The 16285-nt window shown below is 45.7% G+C and overlaps 1 protein-coding gene across 3 annotated transcripts; it reads right to left on the bottom strand.

Moving 5' to 3' along the window:
- Positions 1-4754: 4754 nt before the first annotated feature.
- LOC129338494 (lysophospholipid acyltransferase 7-like) lies at positions 4755-16228 on the bottom strand. 3 transcript variants are annotated; one of them, XM_054992784.1, is made up of 9 exons: positions 15678-16228; positions 14457-14585; positions 13490-13658; positions 12582-12711; positions 12005-12131; positions 11776-11932; positions 10729-11089; positions 7883-8065; positions 4755-6969 (listed from the first exon to the last, which is right to left on the bottom strand). In XM_054992784.1, exons 3-9 carry the CDS (start codon positions 13563-13565, stop codon positions 6597-6599), a joined length of 1407 nt encoding a protein of 468 aa, XP_054848759.1. In that variant the 5' UTR covers positions 13566-13658; positions 14457-14585; positions 15678-16228; the 3' UTR covers positions 4755-6596. The 3 variants fall into 3 exon arrangements, with proteins under 3 accessions (XP_054848759.1, XP_054848757.1, XP_054848758.1); XM_054992782.1 differs by having other exon boundaries at positions 11776-12131; positions 12514-12711; positions 15995-16228; XM_054992783.1 differs by lacking the exon at positions 14457-14585 and having other exon boundaries at positions 11776-12131; positions 12514-12711; positions 15995-16076.
- Between the last annotated feature and the right edge of the window lie 57 nt (positions 16229-16285).

The raw sequence follows: 16285 nt of genomic DNA, 5'->3' as shown, positions 1-16285 counted from the left end.
CTTCTAAGAACAGGCTGTCCTGGGCTATCCAGGTCAGGGCTCATCCTTAGTTATTCGGGTCCATAGATGCATTCTCTTCTCTTTTAGGACAAGTCTGAAGGCTGATTCTGGTGCCCCTTTACTTATTCAGTACTGAAAATGAAAATTAAAAAGGCAGCATAGGGCCAAATACAATGGTGAGGCATCCCTTGTAGGCGTATAATTTGGCTGGTCCCCGCATAATTATTTTTGTTGGCCTGGGGTCATTATGTCTTGTATAGCTTTGTGCAAAAATGAAATGATGTATCAGAGAAATCCATGACTCATCTTCAAGGAGACAGGTGACAGGGCATGGAAGTATATGATTTACAGTGTGCCAAAGCTGGGGTGTGCAAACAGGTACACAGCTGTAAGGCCCCTCCTCAGACTTGCTGTGCAGTTCTGTGTTAGATAAGGAACTGGGTTCTAAGAGCTGACAGCTCTATACCAATCTCCTTGCAATTCAAGCCCAAACCCACCAGCACACTTTGATATCTGTTTCTAGCCTGTCTAGAGTTGCCAACGGGCCTCACCCGCAGTTCGTAGTGAATACTTTGTGTCTTAACTGCACCAGGCCAAAATCCCAGCCAGCAAAGACTTTGTTGCTGTAGGATCCAAGGGAAGCATCTTCACTAACCAAGCTGTGTTTGAGACAATAGACTGACCTGAGGAAGGAAGGATAGAGAGAACAGATATTTAAATAGATTCTTCCACCTTTTGGGAGATGTATCTGCATCTGGGGTGGAGGATGGCTGCTTATATAGCGCAGAGCTGCTCTTACCTCTGTACAATCCATATCAGACAGAAGAGGAGGTAGAAGAATGCTGTGAGCAGATATGCAAGAGGGACATTGTACGAGAAACTGGCAAAACCGACAGCTGAATTTTGGTAGTAGCCATAGAATAGGTAGGTGAGTTCCATAAAACCCTGCAGGGAGATACAAACATATCATTGACCACTGCTGAAAATGGGGCAGTAGCAACTCTTTCTGGGGATATTCTTAGGATAATCTCTTACCTTGCCAGACAGAAGATCCATGATGTAGGAAAAGTAGCTGACCGAGCCGTGGGCAGAGGGGTCATAATGCACGCAAGAGGCATTTGCTTACAGGAGAGGGGAAAGAATAAATTAATTTCCCCATCCCCACAGAATCCAGGGCCTAACAGAAACTGTTATAGACCCTATTACCTAATCCAGGAGTCCCAGAAAATAGATGGAACATAACATATGCTGAGCTATCGTATTTTCCATAGGTTTGCTACAAAAGCACCAATTCTGGCTATACAGTGATGGGGAAGGTACTCTTGCATGATTTCTGCCTCTAACACCCAAAGCACAGATGAGAAAGGATCCTGCTACATGGAGATTTTCCTGTGGTTTGGGTGCCAACCTGCAGTGGTTTTTCTCTGAGCCCCCTCGTGTTTTTTTCCTCCATTTGTTGCTTTGTTGTAGATTAAGTGTGGGCAGTTGGAGGTCCACTCACCAAGGGAGTTCGTACCTCTCTTAACAACCATCCGTGCTTGCGCAGAGAAGCCAATGCCCCTTGCCAGATCCAATTTATGAAATGTGGTTTTCTCCCTAGATGTTCTTGTTTATCAGGATCCTCTGCCACAAGAAAATGCTCCTGGAGGAAGCCTCACTCAGATCTTTCCCCTTATTCTCTCTTTGAGAACTCAGGCCTCCTCAGAACCCAGAGGGTCCTAAAAACAGAGGGGCAGCTCTCTCAGAGGTCTTTTGACTTCTTTCTCCTGCCCCACCACACAGTCCTGGGGAACCACCGAGGACTCCATTCCCCCCTCTAAAGCTGCTCCCCAGGCCTCTGCCCTGTTGCCACAGAAACAGGGTCTGGTTTCTTGGTAGCTGGAGAAAGAGAGATGGGGTACTGAGACCCAGGCTGGACCCTGTAGAGAGAATAGAGTGAAGAGGCCCAAAGGCCACCTAACACATCCCCACTTCACATGAAATTTCAGTTTATAAGACAGTTTGTCACAATCAGAGGGGTTCATCAGTTTCAGAGTCAGTGCGAAGTAGTGGTTGGAATATTAGACTATGATTTGGGAGAACCAAGTTCAAATTCCCATGGAATCTCACTAGGTGATCTTTTTTTTTTAATTTATCCAAATTTAATACTAGGTGATCTTGAATTAGTCAGTCATCCTAACCTACCTCACAGGGTTGTTGTGAAGATAAACTAGAACAATGTAATAAGCTGTTTTGGTTCCCTGTTGGGCCTGGGGAGAAAAGTGGGTTAAAACAATCTAAATAATAAACAAATTGAATCAGAGAGAATTATTATCCATCTCTCCTTGTTGCGCTTTATGGTCAAACGGGTAAGAAGAGCCTTGCTGAATCAGACCCAATGCCAGCAGTTTCCTAAGTGCTTCTGGGGAGTTCCAAGGGTTGTCAGTCTCCAGGTGGTGGCTGGAGATCTCCTGGAATTACAACTGATCCCCAGGCCACAGAAATCAGTTCACCTGGAGAAAATGGCTGCTTTAGAGGGTGGAATCTATGGCATTATACCATTCTGAGGTTCTTTCCCTCCCCAAACCCTGCCTTCTCCAGGCTTTACCCCCCAAATCTTCCCAAAATGGAGCTGACAGATTCTAATCCAGCACTAGAATACTACACTATATTAGCTCTTTTCAAGATCTGCTCTATCTAGATCCAGCATTATGCCAAGCTGCTTCTCTTATGCTAAGCACTAGTGCCCTTTCTCTGTAAATGCTTGCTCCACTCTTCCTTTAAGGAGTGCTAAGAGGTGTACATGTTTCTTCCTTCCCTCATTTGATCCTCACAACTCTCCCAGTAATCTAGGCTAGGCTGAAAGTATTACTAGGTCCCATGTTACCCAGTAAACTCCAAAGCAGAATGAATCTGAGTCTCCTCAGTTCCAGTGCCTATTACGCCTACGTTACACTGGCTTCCACTTCTGAGGCGAAGCCACCTTAAAACCCGAGTACAGCCTCCCAGTATCCTGTGGTCTGTGCTCCAAGATCATGGCATGGTGCTCGCCCCCGTGTGTGCTTTGTCGGTCCCAGTCCCCAAACCACTTTCCCAGCCATCCTCCATGGCTGCAGGACAGCTGTTGTTACGTTGTGTACTTCACCCCTTGTCAACGAGAGGTAGAACAAGGAAGTGAGAGGAATGGGTTGGCACGGATTAATGATTTATTTGGATGGTTTGCCCCATGAACAAAGGCTGTAACTTGGCAGAGTTGCTGGGAACAGACCCAGAGACTTAGGGCCAAGCTATAAGTGATGAATGACACAGGTTGGACACTTGTCAGCTTCCCTCAAGTTTTGATGGGAAATGTAGGCATCCTGGTCTTGAAGCTTGGCTCTCCCAACTGCTGTCCAATGGACTTTTCAACTGTCACTTGTCCAACATTCCGCCAAGCTGCCTACATTTCCCAAGTGTCCAACCTGTGTCATTCGTCACTTGTAGTTTGGCCCTTAAGACAGCAGCAGCAGCAGCCTTTGCTAACTTTCCAAGGCAGTGCTGCATCTGAGACCTTCAGCTCTGAAATAAAGCATTTCCTGCATTGTACAGCACACAACCTGGGCTTACTGAATCTAAATATGGAACATAGAGCTACAAGTGATCCATCTCTCTGACAAACACTCCTGTATGACACAGGTTTACCTCTTAGTCGTATTTCATATTTTATGTATCCGCATACGCTTGAAACAGCAAAGGCTGCCTTAAAACTATAATGTGGACGGGAAGCTGATCATAAGTCCTCAGTGGTAAAGACATGTTCTAAATTAACGTACACATCCATGAAAAGTCTGGTATAGCATAGAGGCAAAGCTCCACAAAGCCATGAGCTCAAGTCTCCTAAAAGGGGACATCTTGGGAAGCTGTGAGATCTGGGCAGTTTCCATTTCCCTCTACTACCATTATTTAAGCCTGAGGGTAGCTAGAACCAAAGTACAAGAACTAAAATGATCATGAGGCAGGGCTCATAGCTTATGGCTCTAGATGTGCTAGTCCAGTTGATCCAGGATCAATCAGGCATCTTGAAGTATTATTCTATAGTTTTATCTGAATTGTATTTTTGTGCTCCCTTGTCATTTTGGGCCCCCAGCAGCTAGAAAAACCCAAATGCCACAAACTCACCAAACACCCCTTAGGTAGGCCACTCTAAGAGTCAGGGGTATGCAGGGGCAGGCCTAAAGTGTTGAACTAGGCCTAGAAAGGGCAGGTTCCAATCCTTGCTCAGCCACAGCTCATTTGACTTTGAGGAGGTCACTCATTCTCAGTTTACCCTACTTCACAGGGTTGTTAGGTAGAGAAGATGGGAGGAACCATGACCACCACCCTGGGCCCCTTAGAGAAGAGTGTGGCAATCTCAGACTCAGTTTCTGTCTTCTGCAGTATTATGCTGAGACTGGTCCTGTGGAAGATCCGAGGTCAATGTGGCTTGTTAAAGGACAGGAGGTCTGAAAGCTTTTGCTACTGCCAAAAAGTGTGCGTGACTGGACGGAATAGACAATTAGGGTTGGGTCACGTTATTGAGATACAAATAGTAGTGAATAGTATGTTTAACAGCAAGTATCTGAAATGGCAGACGAGGGCTGTGTTTGCTTTTCAGTTAAGAATTCTGGGATTACTGAGCACACTGGCCCACTTTCTATGATAACCACAGAGCAGCTGTTTCAAGGCCAGAGGCTTATCCTTTAGTGCCCCCCACAGGATATTCAGGGAACTGAACTCCAAAGACAGGTCTCGTTCAAAACTTTTATTTCTCTTTAAAAGTTTCCAACTGAGCTACAGTAGCCTTGGCTATGAAGTAGGGTTGCAGTCAGGCCAGATGTTTTTTTTTCACTTCTTCATACCTCCCCCCGCCCTCCCAGAGGGACACCAAATCACACTGGCCCAAATAGAACTTTGGTTCTGTAACATAAAACCCAACTTTCGAAGCCCATAAACCTGAAATATACTTTTCAAGCCACCTCCACCCCCAACAGCACCTGCACTTCCTAAAATACAATCCTGCATCTAAAACACCTGGTTGATCCTTTAAATGTGCAGCACCTGAACCAGACTTTGGAAGTTGGCAAAAATTCTTTTCAGGACTTCTTTCTTTTTCTCCATGTTAACAAAATGGAAGTTGGCTCTCCTTTGTCATGGTAGATGCTGGGGCCAGAAGTGCATCCGCAATTCCCAGAACCTCACCCCCGCTTGGTAGAGAGGGGGGGCGGAGGTGTCACTGATTCAGGACACAGAGTCTGTCAGAGTTTTGAACAGCTCATTACACAGAGTGCTGCCACCACTCAAGCTGGGACATTTCCCCACTTTTCGACCTATTAGAGCCCTCAACTTTACCATTCACTATGACTCCCAAAACATATCTTCAGCTAGTACATATATATGGTTGTGCATGTGTCTCTCTCTCTACATTTTTTTAAAAAAAAGACAGCCAGGAGCCTCTTAGGAAGCAGGCAAGAATCGGAGGTCAGCTCATTCCTGCGATGTTCTGACATGCTCCTGTGAAAAATGGCTGAGGGTTGAGGAGGAAAGAAACGAAACAAATTGTTAGAGCAGAGCCTTGTGAGGAGCCAGGACTCTGAATGCAAAACGGAGGCTGGAAAGAAAAAAACTAGCAGGCAAAACGGCTAGAAGTGAAGAAATATTGATGCCTAGCAAGTTATTGCAGGTGGCAATGGGAACGGTCAGGATTCTAGCAGGGGAGCAGGTCAAGAGCAGGGGTGGATGCTTCCTGTTAAGGGATTTTTCTGAGGACCCCTCTCCTAAAATCCTATGTGAGCATTATTCAAGCTGAACATCCCCACAGGAGGTGAAATTTGCCTCGGTAGTCAGATTCTTTCTCCCTCACTTTAGAGATTAAACTGCAAGTCAGCTCAGTCTTGCACTGAGGCGAGAAAGTTCCTTTCAACTGTAATCATTTTCTCTGGTTTTTAATTCATAACTAAGTTTTAGCCTTGGAAGAACAGTTTCCTAGAGAAGTCTTGAACCCGTAACAGAAGTGTGGCTCCAAGCATTTAAAATGTTTGTATTACAGTGAAAGCTGACTGTCCTATCACTCCGTGCCATGTGTCCTGGTAAATGTAATTCTGAAAAACTTTGTATTAACCCTCTTGATCTTTTATTCTGTAAACAATTAGTACTAAGGCATATAAGGTTTTCTGATGTAACTGTTCTTTACGCATGTGAGATAAAGAGACTATGCGTCTGAGCTTCATTTAAAACAACAAAACTCATATTTGTTTGTAAAAGGCAAAGTACCGAGTCATTACTAACCCCGGGGTGGGGACAGGATGACTTCGCATCCCGACGTTTTCTTGGCAGACTTTACGGGGTGGTTTGCCATTGCCCTCCCCAGTCATCTACACTTTACCCCAGGAAACTGGGGGTAGTAGGGGGATTTATAATTGGCAGCAGAGTACTATTTAAAAATTTCCCCTTGGACCTCCAATGCTGGTTGCAACAGTGCAGCAAACCAACAACAAAAGAGAGAGTCTTGTGTCACTTCTCCAGTCTCCAGGACCCAAGGGAGTGCCCCACCTTGTGGGCTTTATGCTGACCTCTAGTGGCCACCCCTTGCCTCAGCCCCATCACTCCCCCCTCTGCGCAGCTCCATCTTTGCCCTTTGAGCTGCCATGTTCCCTCCGACCTCCCAACAGCTTCCCCAGCAGGAAGAAGGCCACTGCTCCCACGTGGATGCAATAATAGATGGAGCTCCAGTAGCGCATGGTGTCCTCAAAGGTCAGCAGCTCAAAGCCCATGCAAGCGTATTCGTAGGCCCGCATTTTCAAGAACCACTGCACCCAGTCACCATAGAGACGCCCTGCAGGGGAGAGATGTCTCAAGAAGCCGTTCTCCATTGCACCTTCAGCGGCCAGGCATAGTGGAATGGTCAGGAAGCTGAGGTAGTAGCCGGGGTGAATTCCATGCCAGTATGCAGAGATCAGCAAAGTCCAGGCGCTCCTGCACAGAAAGAGAGACACCAAGCCTAGACTCCTCCCCTCCTGCCAACCCACACAGATCCCCAGAATCCTTCACTATCTGTCCCTTGCTCCTTTTAATTTATTTATTCCTCTATTTTTATTCCACTCTCCCTGCAGAGCAGGCTCTGAGTGGATTGCATCACAATATAAAACAGGCAGAATAAAACCAAGTTTACTATTTATGCTTTTCATTATCAATCCCTGACCTCCTTCTCTGCTGCCTTTACCCAATCGACCCCCAGAATCCTTCGATACCCCCCTCAAGCCAATTCCAGGGATCTTTCAAAGAAACTTAGACATTTCTTTCCACAAAACGAACTCATTTGGCAGCCCACCATCATTTCTCCTCTGTAGGTATCATGGCAACCATCAACCCTTTCAGAAGCAGTCACTATGTTCCTGAGGAAGGATTTTGTGGATTTCCTGCATTTCAGCTTCCTGCCTGCCACTCTCTCTCCCAAGTCATCAGTACGTCTTCCCATGCAACCTTTTCATTCAACTTCTGTCTCCCTCTTCCTCTTCTCTCAGCTATTCTCTTTCACCTATCCCAGAAAGCTTCACTGTACCCCTTGCACCAGCCATCCTATTTTTCTGTCTGTTACTCACTTGTTATCACCTCCCTTGCATACACACTCCTGCCCGCTTCTATCGCTCCCAGAATTCTCTCTGCCTGCTTTCAAATTCTACCCCACAATCCTTTCTGACCACTTCAATAAGAAGGTTCTTCACACACTGAGCAATTTATTGTAGAACTTTTCAATTTTCCCTCACACACAGCTCAGCCCCCAATTGGCTCGTAAGGGACTTTCTTCTGTCTTTCTTAAATCTTCCTTTCCCCCCTGTCCTTCTAATGGCTATTTGCCCCACCCTTTCTCCAGAATTATTCTTCTTACCTCATGACATAGGAACGGAAAGGAGCTCTTTTGTAGATATATTGTGCCAGCCACCACTGTACTGTCATGTTCCAACAGCGCATGCCATCTTTCACCTTGACGCAGAACTCTGTGCCATGTGGGTCAATGTTCTTAATTGTCTCATAATCATAGGTGATACTTGACACCTCTCCATCAGCTGATCTATTTGCAGGAAAAAGGGAGGAGAAAATCTTTATACTTTTGTATCCTTCTTGATTGACTACTGCGATGAATGCCCTTGGTAGCTATACAGAGACTTTAACTAGCACAAAGATATGTACATCTTATCTCTTTGTCCAAGGTGAACCATTAAAAATTGAAAATATCCTACTTTGCTGCAGCTGCATTTGCTACCTACTCTTTTCCAGATGCTGTTTGACCTATAAAATCCTTCATAACTCAGAGTGCACCTCACTCCATATAAAACCTCCAGTTCGACTGAAATCTGACAGATCGAAAGTATATAGGCAGTGCTTAGAAGGGTTTCTATTTACCTAGCTGTTCGACTGATTTTATATTGTTAGATCAATAGTTCTCTCTAGAAATAACATAGGTATCACTTTATCTAGTTGGTATGGCATTATGGAATATTTACTCTCCTAAACTTCTGAGAGTTCATGAAGAATGGACTGGATTGCATTTGCCCAGTACCCTCCTCTGCAGCGTGTGGTATGGCTTTTTGTGGTTTGGTCATGTTGACTGCAAGTCATTGGATGCCGTTTGTGTTCTGCTCTCTGCATGTTGTGATGCAAATTGCATCTGCAGATATTTGCATTTTTCTCCACTATGCTAAAAGACATAGTCAAAAGTCACTTCCCACACACAGCTTTTTGGAAAGGAGCGTATATCAATAATATGGTTTACAAAATGTGTTATTATTATCCTTACAACAATTACCCCATGAAGTGGGTGGGGCTGAGAGAGTTCTGAGACGCTTTGACTGACCCAAGGCCACCCAGCTGGCTTCAGGTGGAGGAGCGGGGAATCAAACCCAGTTCTCTAGATTGAAGTCCTGCTGCTCTTAACCACTATACCTAACTGGCTTTCTCATTGTAAGACACATGCATGTGCCAGAGAACAGATGCCCGGTAGGAGTTCATGCTATGAAAATACATCTTTTTCAATGCACATTTTTGACTGGAGTTCAAATCCCCACAGAAAGCTCTCTGAGTAACGCTGAGCCAGTCACCTTCTCTCGGCCTAACCTATTATTATTTATGTCATTTACAGTCCACCTTTTTAACTGAGAGTCAAGACTGAGTGAGATTACTACAGTCAATATCAAGGACATTTCAATAAACAATGCCATAGGGTAAATAAATGCAAGTTTACAAAGACGCAACAGCAAAAATCCGATATAGATTTGAAGAAATGCTGAAACAAAGCATGAGCAATTCTGGGACTGACATTAGACAACATAGAACTACCTAGAGTCATACTTACAGCAACAGATAGTATGCAAGGCAACACTCGGTTGATACAGTACATGTAACTACAAACCCCGTGGCCGTCTTCTGGGCCAACACTTAACCATTTCAGTCCACTCTGCGGGGATGAAATTGACAGGATCCTGCGAGTGGGGAGACCTACCATGTACCTCTTGGACCTGTGCCCGTCGTGGCTGGTAAAGGCCAGTGGCGATGGAGTACAGAATCACTGCAAGTCCATTGTCAACCTGTCCCTGAGCTCTGGAGTCTTCTCTGGGTCGCTAAAGGAGGCCGTGGTGAGGCCTCTCTTAAAGAAGCCATCTTTGGACCCCACTATTACCGCCCCGTTTCAAACCTCCTGTTCCTGGGTAAAGTGGTTGAGCGGGTGGTGGCGGAACAGCTGCAGGGGTTCCTGAATGAGTAACAGTCAGTTGTGACATATTTGCTCATGCAACTTGCATCACAACACACAGAGAGCAGAACACGAATGGCACCCAGTGACCTGCAGTTGACATGACCAAACCCCAGCAAGCCATACCACATGTTGCAGAAGAGGGCATTGGGCCATTCGTGTGAACTCACAGTGGCTTAGGAGAGAGTAAATAAATAGTCCATAATGTAAGACCTACTAGAGAAAGTGAAATCTCTGCCAGCTGAAAAAACGGAGAAGAATATAAAGCCTGAATCCCTCCCTGCCAGGGCTGTCCACCACCTTATCTTGTCAGCTGTGCCTGCTGCCTATCAACTGCCACCATCTGATTGTAATTAGTGTATATTTTATGAATGAATTTCTCTTTTAAATCTATTTATGGTTTTAATTGTATAAATTAATTTTAATATGTTTTTAAACATAATGTGCCCTGAGCCCTTCGTGGGAAGTGCGGAATAGCAATCCAAAGTAAATAAAAGAAAAAAAACCCAAATAAAATAAGCACAATGGTGAAGTTTGCAGGGTCATTGGGAGGAAAAATTAGAAAAAAAGGAAATGCATGTATGCCACCAAGAGCTCGTCAGAGAAAGATGGGATAAAAATTGGATATAGGGTTACTGAACAGGCAGATTGAACAAACATGGGATCCATTAAATTATTTTTGCATATTTTAAGGGTAGAATTTGGCAACACCTAGGTGTATGCATTTTGTGATCCACAGTCCTTTTAAAATAGTAAAGAGTCCAGTAGCACCCAGATGCTACTAGACTCTTTACTATTTTGCTACTACAGGCTAACACAGCTAACTCCTTTGGATCACAGTCGTTTGAGACAACAAGGGATAATGCCTTGGCATCACTAGGGCAGGAAGGTTGTATGTTCTATTCCCATGATGTTTCTCTAAAGCTAAACCAATTCCAAAAGGCTACAGAACCTCACTCCAGAAAAGGAACATCTCTGCAACTCACCTACTGAGAGGCTCATATTCCACAGTGGGGCCCCTGCCTGGTCGGGATTTGGCGGCAACTGGGTAAGCCCCAAAGGCAGCTGCGATACAGACGCATTCGACACTTAGCCAGACCACGTAGAAACGCATGCGGAAGACGAAAAAGATGGGTATCATGTAGAAGAGGCGGAAAGGAAGTGCTCGCTCGTAGAAGGCGTCGCTTCGCACGTAGTCAAGGGGAAAGAAGTGAGAGACCACCAGGAATGAGACCCCATAGATGGGAAGCATCTTAGATCTGGAAAGCAGCGGTTGCCAGCTGGGGATAACTATAGAGTTAGGCTGGTTCAGCCAATCATAGTGTGTACGGTAGCGATAAAACAGGCCTGGATACAACAACAAAAAGGAGATTCAGACCGGTGAGCAGAGTCACAACCCAGGAAGAAAAGCCCATGACACAATCATACAATTTAATAGCTTCGTCTATGTCTCTTAGGCCCAGGGGAATAGGTCCACATGCCCAGTATCCCAGCCCTAGGTCTTTTTGGAAGGAATCTGACAACACGAGCAAAACCTCTAAGATCTCAGTTTTCATTGTCAACTGCTGCTAATCCCAAAGTTTGTAGCAGAAAGATGTGAAAATGCATACAACAATTAAAAGCCACTGTACAAACTGGAAAACACACAGATAAAAAACCAGGAATAACAACATGTGGTGAAGAAACAGAAACATTCATATGTACATACAGAAAAAACACAACTCAAACAAAAAACAGATAGTGACAATCACATCAGAGGGCAAACATGGATTCCTAGCTCTTCTCCTCCTTTGTTCTGCCATCATCCATAGACTTCCAAAAGAGAAAACAGTGACACCCAGTGATGCTCTCTCCTGTCACAAGATTTTGTACCTGTGGAAGAGGTTACAGGATGTGGACATTCAACTGCCCCAAGTGGTCACAACCATGATTAAAACAACAAAACAATCCAACATGGCTGTCAAAGCAAAGTGCACTATGGATATATGGACACTACACATATTCCACCCTACCCTTTTAGGAAACTCAGGTACCTGCCATTAGTCCCATATAGCAATAACTGTAGCACAGTATCTCCACCAGTCCTGGCATTTTGGGGATCACACCAATCACAGGAGACTTGCTAAAGGATGTCACTTCCTGTTTCTTTCCTTGAGTGAATTCTTGCACGTCATTGGCCAAGCTCACCATCTGGGAGATAACAAGGGAAAATGAGCTTCCTAGAGAGGCCCTTCCCACCCCTTCCACAACACAACCAGCTACCTGGAAAGCAAACAGGGGTTGTATGGCATTGGCTAACAGAGTTGGTTCAGGGAAACCGAAGTATGTAACTGTGCGGAGAAAGAGCAGGTGGGAAAAGGTCCATCCAAGCGTCAAGTAGTGGCAAGACCTAGTGTGGAAAGAGAGAAGCAATAAATATTACTGTCTCCCATTTTCCACTCCCACGCCTGCAAAAAAAGTGTTTCCTTCTCACTAACAATTATTTCCTTCTGTAAGAAGTTTTCTGATCAGTCTAGACTCCTGGTCCTGTGTGCCAACTCACTGGAATCTACTCCTTTCTCTAAAAACTGCACAATATTTGCTCCTTCATTTGGCCTCATGAGATCTCACAAGAAGACCAAGGAGTGACAATTCCCAGAATCCAATTTTTGTTTCCTGGGCCCCAGAAATTCAAAATACTTGGTGGCTCTCAAAATCCCTCGCAATAGCCCACACTACATTCCCCTTCCAGAAGGCCAAGACATTCTGGTTACCTCAAATCTCCAACTTACAAGGCTTCCCAGCCTGCCAGAACTCCCATAATCCCCTGCGGTAGTCCACTGCACAGAGTACAACATGCCTTGGAGAGATATTGATGATAAGCCACGAACCAAGGATAGTGACCAGTGAGTGGAGAGTGTGGATGTGGCAGCCAGCCAGCATAAACAAAAGACCCATGGCTGCCCCTCCAAACTGCTTGGTCTTTGGCCCTGCAGGGAAGGAGATGAAAAAATCTGATGCACTCAGGCACATACAAGCATGCGAGCACACGCAAAATGGCAAGTCTTCCTTTTCTCACTGGATGAAGACATGCATGTTTCATGGACTGCTATGGATCCAAACTCACTCCCTTTGGGACAAATACAAGCTTCCAAACTGAATCTGAGGAGCAACAGAAGCGCCCTATGGAAGTCATAACCACAAGCCCCCTCCACCAGCCAGGAACTGCATTATTAACATACAAAAAGGGTGTGTGTGTGGGGGGGTGTCTTTAAAGGCACTGATCAATGTTTAATCCTTCCTGGGATCTTATGCCTCTGAAAACCGAGGAGGGAAAGAAAGAGATTCACCAATGAGGCAGTAGATAGAAGTGGAGAAGCAGGGCTCAGTCCACAGCACAAAAACTTGCACTACCTCCTGGATGGGGACGGGAGGAAACACCTGTCTTCAAGCTACCAAGTAGTAACCACTGCCAACCCATTACTGTGGCCTTGATAGGAGCATCAAGCTTCAGTTCTGAAAGTTCAGCAGACTAAGCAAAGCTCGTAATTTGCTTGTTCAACCTTCTTTCCACCCCAACTTCCAATCAACAGACGTCTCCTCTGTCCCTGAAAGATCTTCTACCTTCTTCTGTGTTTGTGACGGAACTGAGACTTAAATAACGCCTCCTCCAGGCAACCCTTCCGGGAAGGCTGGAAAACTCAGCCCTGTGGGGTGGGGCAAGGTTTCTGTCTACCCACGTAGGCAGCCCTTGAATCTAATGCTCACCTCCTTTCTTGAAGAGAAAACCAATGGCGACGGAGATGAGCAACGCAGCCAAGATGATCATTACTTCGGGCGGCATGGCTGCTACTGGTGATTCTTTCCCAGGGAGTCAGAACAACTTGCACAGGTCAAAACTCAAAAGACTGGAAAGATGCCGGCGGTGATTCTGTGGCTGATCGGGATTGGAAGGAGAGAGAAACAATGGATGAGTATCTAAAGAAGATGTGAGCCTGTAGATTATAGTCCAGTTGATTAAAAGCAGTAAAGCCAGGACTCCTGGGTTCTCGCGTCAAAGGACTCGGACCCCACGGTCAGCACTAAAGGATGCTGAGATTTTGTGTGTTACAGCTAGGAATGCTAAGATTTCTAACAAGAATGTAGTCTAGTTGATTATGATGATAGGACTGCTAGTAACCTGCACCCTTGGATTTCTGAAAGGGGTGAGATCCCGAAGGTCAGAGTTGGGGCTAGTAGCCAAAAGTCTGAGTCTACATATATTTCTGCACTTTCAGATTTCACGGTAACAATTTCAAATTAAGCTTCCCAGCTTTTTTGTCCCCTGACGAGTACTCTTCTGTCTTAAACAGCTGCCTGACCCATGGAAACACAAGACAACTATTCCCTATCATTTCAGCCCTCGGCCAGGAAAACAACTTCCCATTGGAACCTCTGTCTGCCTGGCTAAGGTATTGGAGCTTTGGATTGGAATCTGCACACAGAGTGACGTTCTAAAGGTGGAAGAGTCTACCCTTCAACAAAGACAAGGAGGAAGAAAATGGTCAAAGGGTGTTGAGAAGTGATGAATTTGGGCTGCCCAGAGCCTCCTGAATGTCCTTCCGAGAGCTGAAGGGGGACTACCAAGATACAGCAGTCATAAGGAGTCCTTGATTACTAGGGAAGCAAAGGGAGTAGATAAGTGACCGGGGAAGTTATGCAAGGATGTCACAGACAAGATTGCCAAGTGCAGTACCTTTAAGTGTAGAAGTTAACACAGCTGAGAAAGCAGCACAATGCGGAAAGCCACAACTGGTGAAATTCTTCCTTAAGGGACAGCTGTCCCCCACATCCTATGTCCCAACTCTCTGCATTCCAATCAAGTCTGTGTAAAGAGATCACAATTCAACACCCACCAACACACACTTCTGCCACCAGAGCCTACCCCAGCCGATCACACCCAGTTCCATTTCTGTGCTCTTGCACAAGCATCCCTGCCCCCGCACGGCTTTCTCCCAGTCGCCAGTGCAGACGTCCTTGTCTCCTTAATCCTTCACCGTCTTACTCCCCAGGATTTCTATATTTAAGCAGGAATCCTTGGGCCAGATTAAGGGAAAGAGGGCCAAGGGCCTTTAGAGACACCAGCACTGCTGCAGAGAAGCCTGGAATCCTGATCCCCACGCATCCCTCCTGGCTCTCCCCAAATGAATTCATCTACCACCACCGAATGATGGAAAACACATAAACTAGCAATGACAAGAACTTAAGCATGTACATTTTCGCATCACAGAAGAAAATGTATTCTGTGAAACAATAAATACGCTTTCTAGTTCACCTGAGCATCATTGAAAGATGCTACAATAAAAACACTGCTGAAAATACTAGGCAGCACAATTGAAATTTCTAGGTGCCATGTGAGACCTGACTTACTCATGCAGTTTTGCATTTGTCCACAACGTCTTGTTAAATCTGGTCTGTTACCTATGCAAAGCAACTACTTTTCATGTTCACACCACCTGAGATCTGTAAGGCAGGCATCTATTGCACTGTGATGTTAGTGCTGTGCATGTTTGCATCGGTAGGGGCCCAAGTTGAACAAGACACTGGGCATGTGCAAAACTGCACAGGTAAGTTCTCCTTGCCTTCCAGAGTCACACTTAAATCAGACTTTTTTCAAAGGAGAATTAATGTATTGTGTATAGTCGCTGATAAACTCAGCATGGTAGAATAAAATCAAGGGAAGAAAACAATGCAGCATTTCCTCTTCCTCTTAGATAGCATCTCTAAATATACCGGATACAGACTGTAATCTTGCTTATGTGAGCAAAAGTACAGCCATTTTTTCTTACTAGCTTGAAACACAAAGCTGCTTTTGCCTGGCCTTGAGTGTAAAAGCAGAGAAATGCTTGGCCAGCAAGAGCAGAAACAGTAAACAGCTACTGGTTGAAACCAGCCAGAGTGGGAAAGTTTCACTTACAGCCGAGAAAAGACGATGGGCCTTTTGTCTCAGCACGAACCAAGGGGTATAAAAAGATCCTCCCCATTATTTTAGGGTGGGCTCAGAGGGTTTTTACTGTCTTGGAACTCTGTGCCCCTTTATTCCTGGAATAAAGTCTTTTCCTCTTTAACGTTCTCCAAGTCTTGGTGTAATCATTGGGCAAAGCACCAGGTCACGAACCTTGCCATTTTTTTGCAACTCTTCCAAGCCACTGGAGTCCTCTCTCGCTCTGCCTGCCGGCGCCCGCCTTGATCTAAACCACGAGGCACCCGCTGCAAGTCACCCTGCGCGCTCACCTCTGCGGAGGCTCCTTTACGCCCGTGCAGGCAGCGGTCCAAAGGGGATGGGGGGGGCGCTTAGCCGCTCACCCCCCCCCCCCCCGAGCCGATCAGTGTCTTGCAAAATCCATTTTGGAGACGGACAAAGCGCCCAAGCCTCTTTTGCCAAATTACCCAACTCCCGTCTTCCTGATGTGCGCGACGCTTCCTGCTCCTCTTGCGCGGTTTCCTTTCCGTCTTTGCACAAGTGAAGCGCGGGGACGAGAGGGTTTCCTCCCCGCACCCGGCCCTCCTCCTCCGACTCCCAGA

The sequence above is a fragment of the Eublepharis macularius genome, chromosome 12 (genome assembly GCF_028583425.1).
Source record: "Eublepharis macularius isolate TG4126 chromosome 12, MPM_Emac_v1.0, whole genome shotgun sequence".
Taxonomy (NCBI): Eukaryota; Metazoa; Chordata; class Lepidosauria; order Squamata; family Eublepharidae; genus Eublepharis; species Eublepharis macularius.
This window is presented reverse-complemented; position numbering and strand designations above follow the sequence as displayed.

Coding starts and splice junctions, on each gene's coding strand:
- LOC129338494 (XM_054992784.1), bottom strand. CDS start 13,565: ATGCCGCCCGAAGTAATGATCATCTTGGCTGCGTTGCTCATCTCCGTC. Junction 11,933..12,004: donor AACCCCTGTTTGCTTTCCAG/GTAGCTGGTTGT, acceptor GTTATCTCCCAG/ATGGTGAGCTTGGCCAATGA. Junction 6,970..7,882: donor TTCCGTTCCTATGTCATGAG/GTAAGAAGAATA, acceptor CTTTCTGTGCAG/GAGCGCCTGGACTTTGCTGA.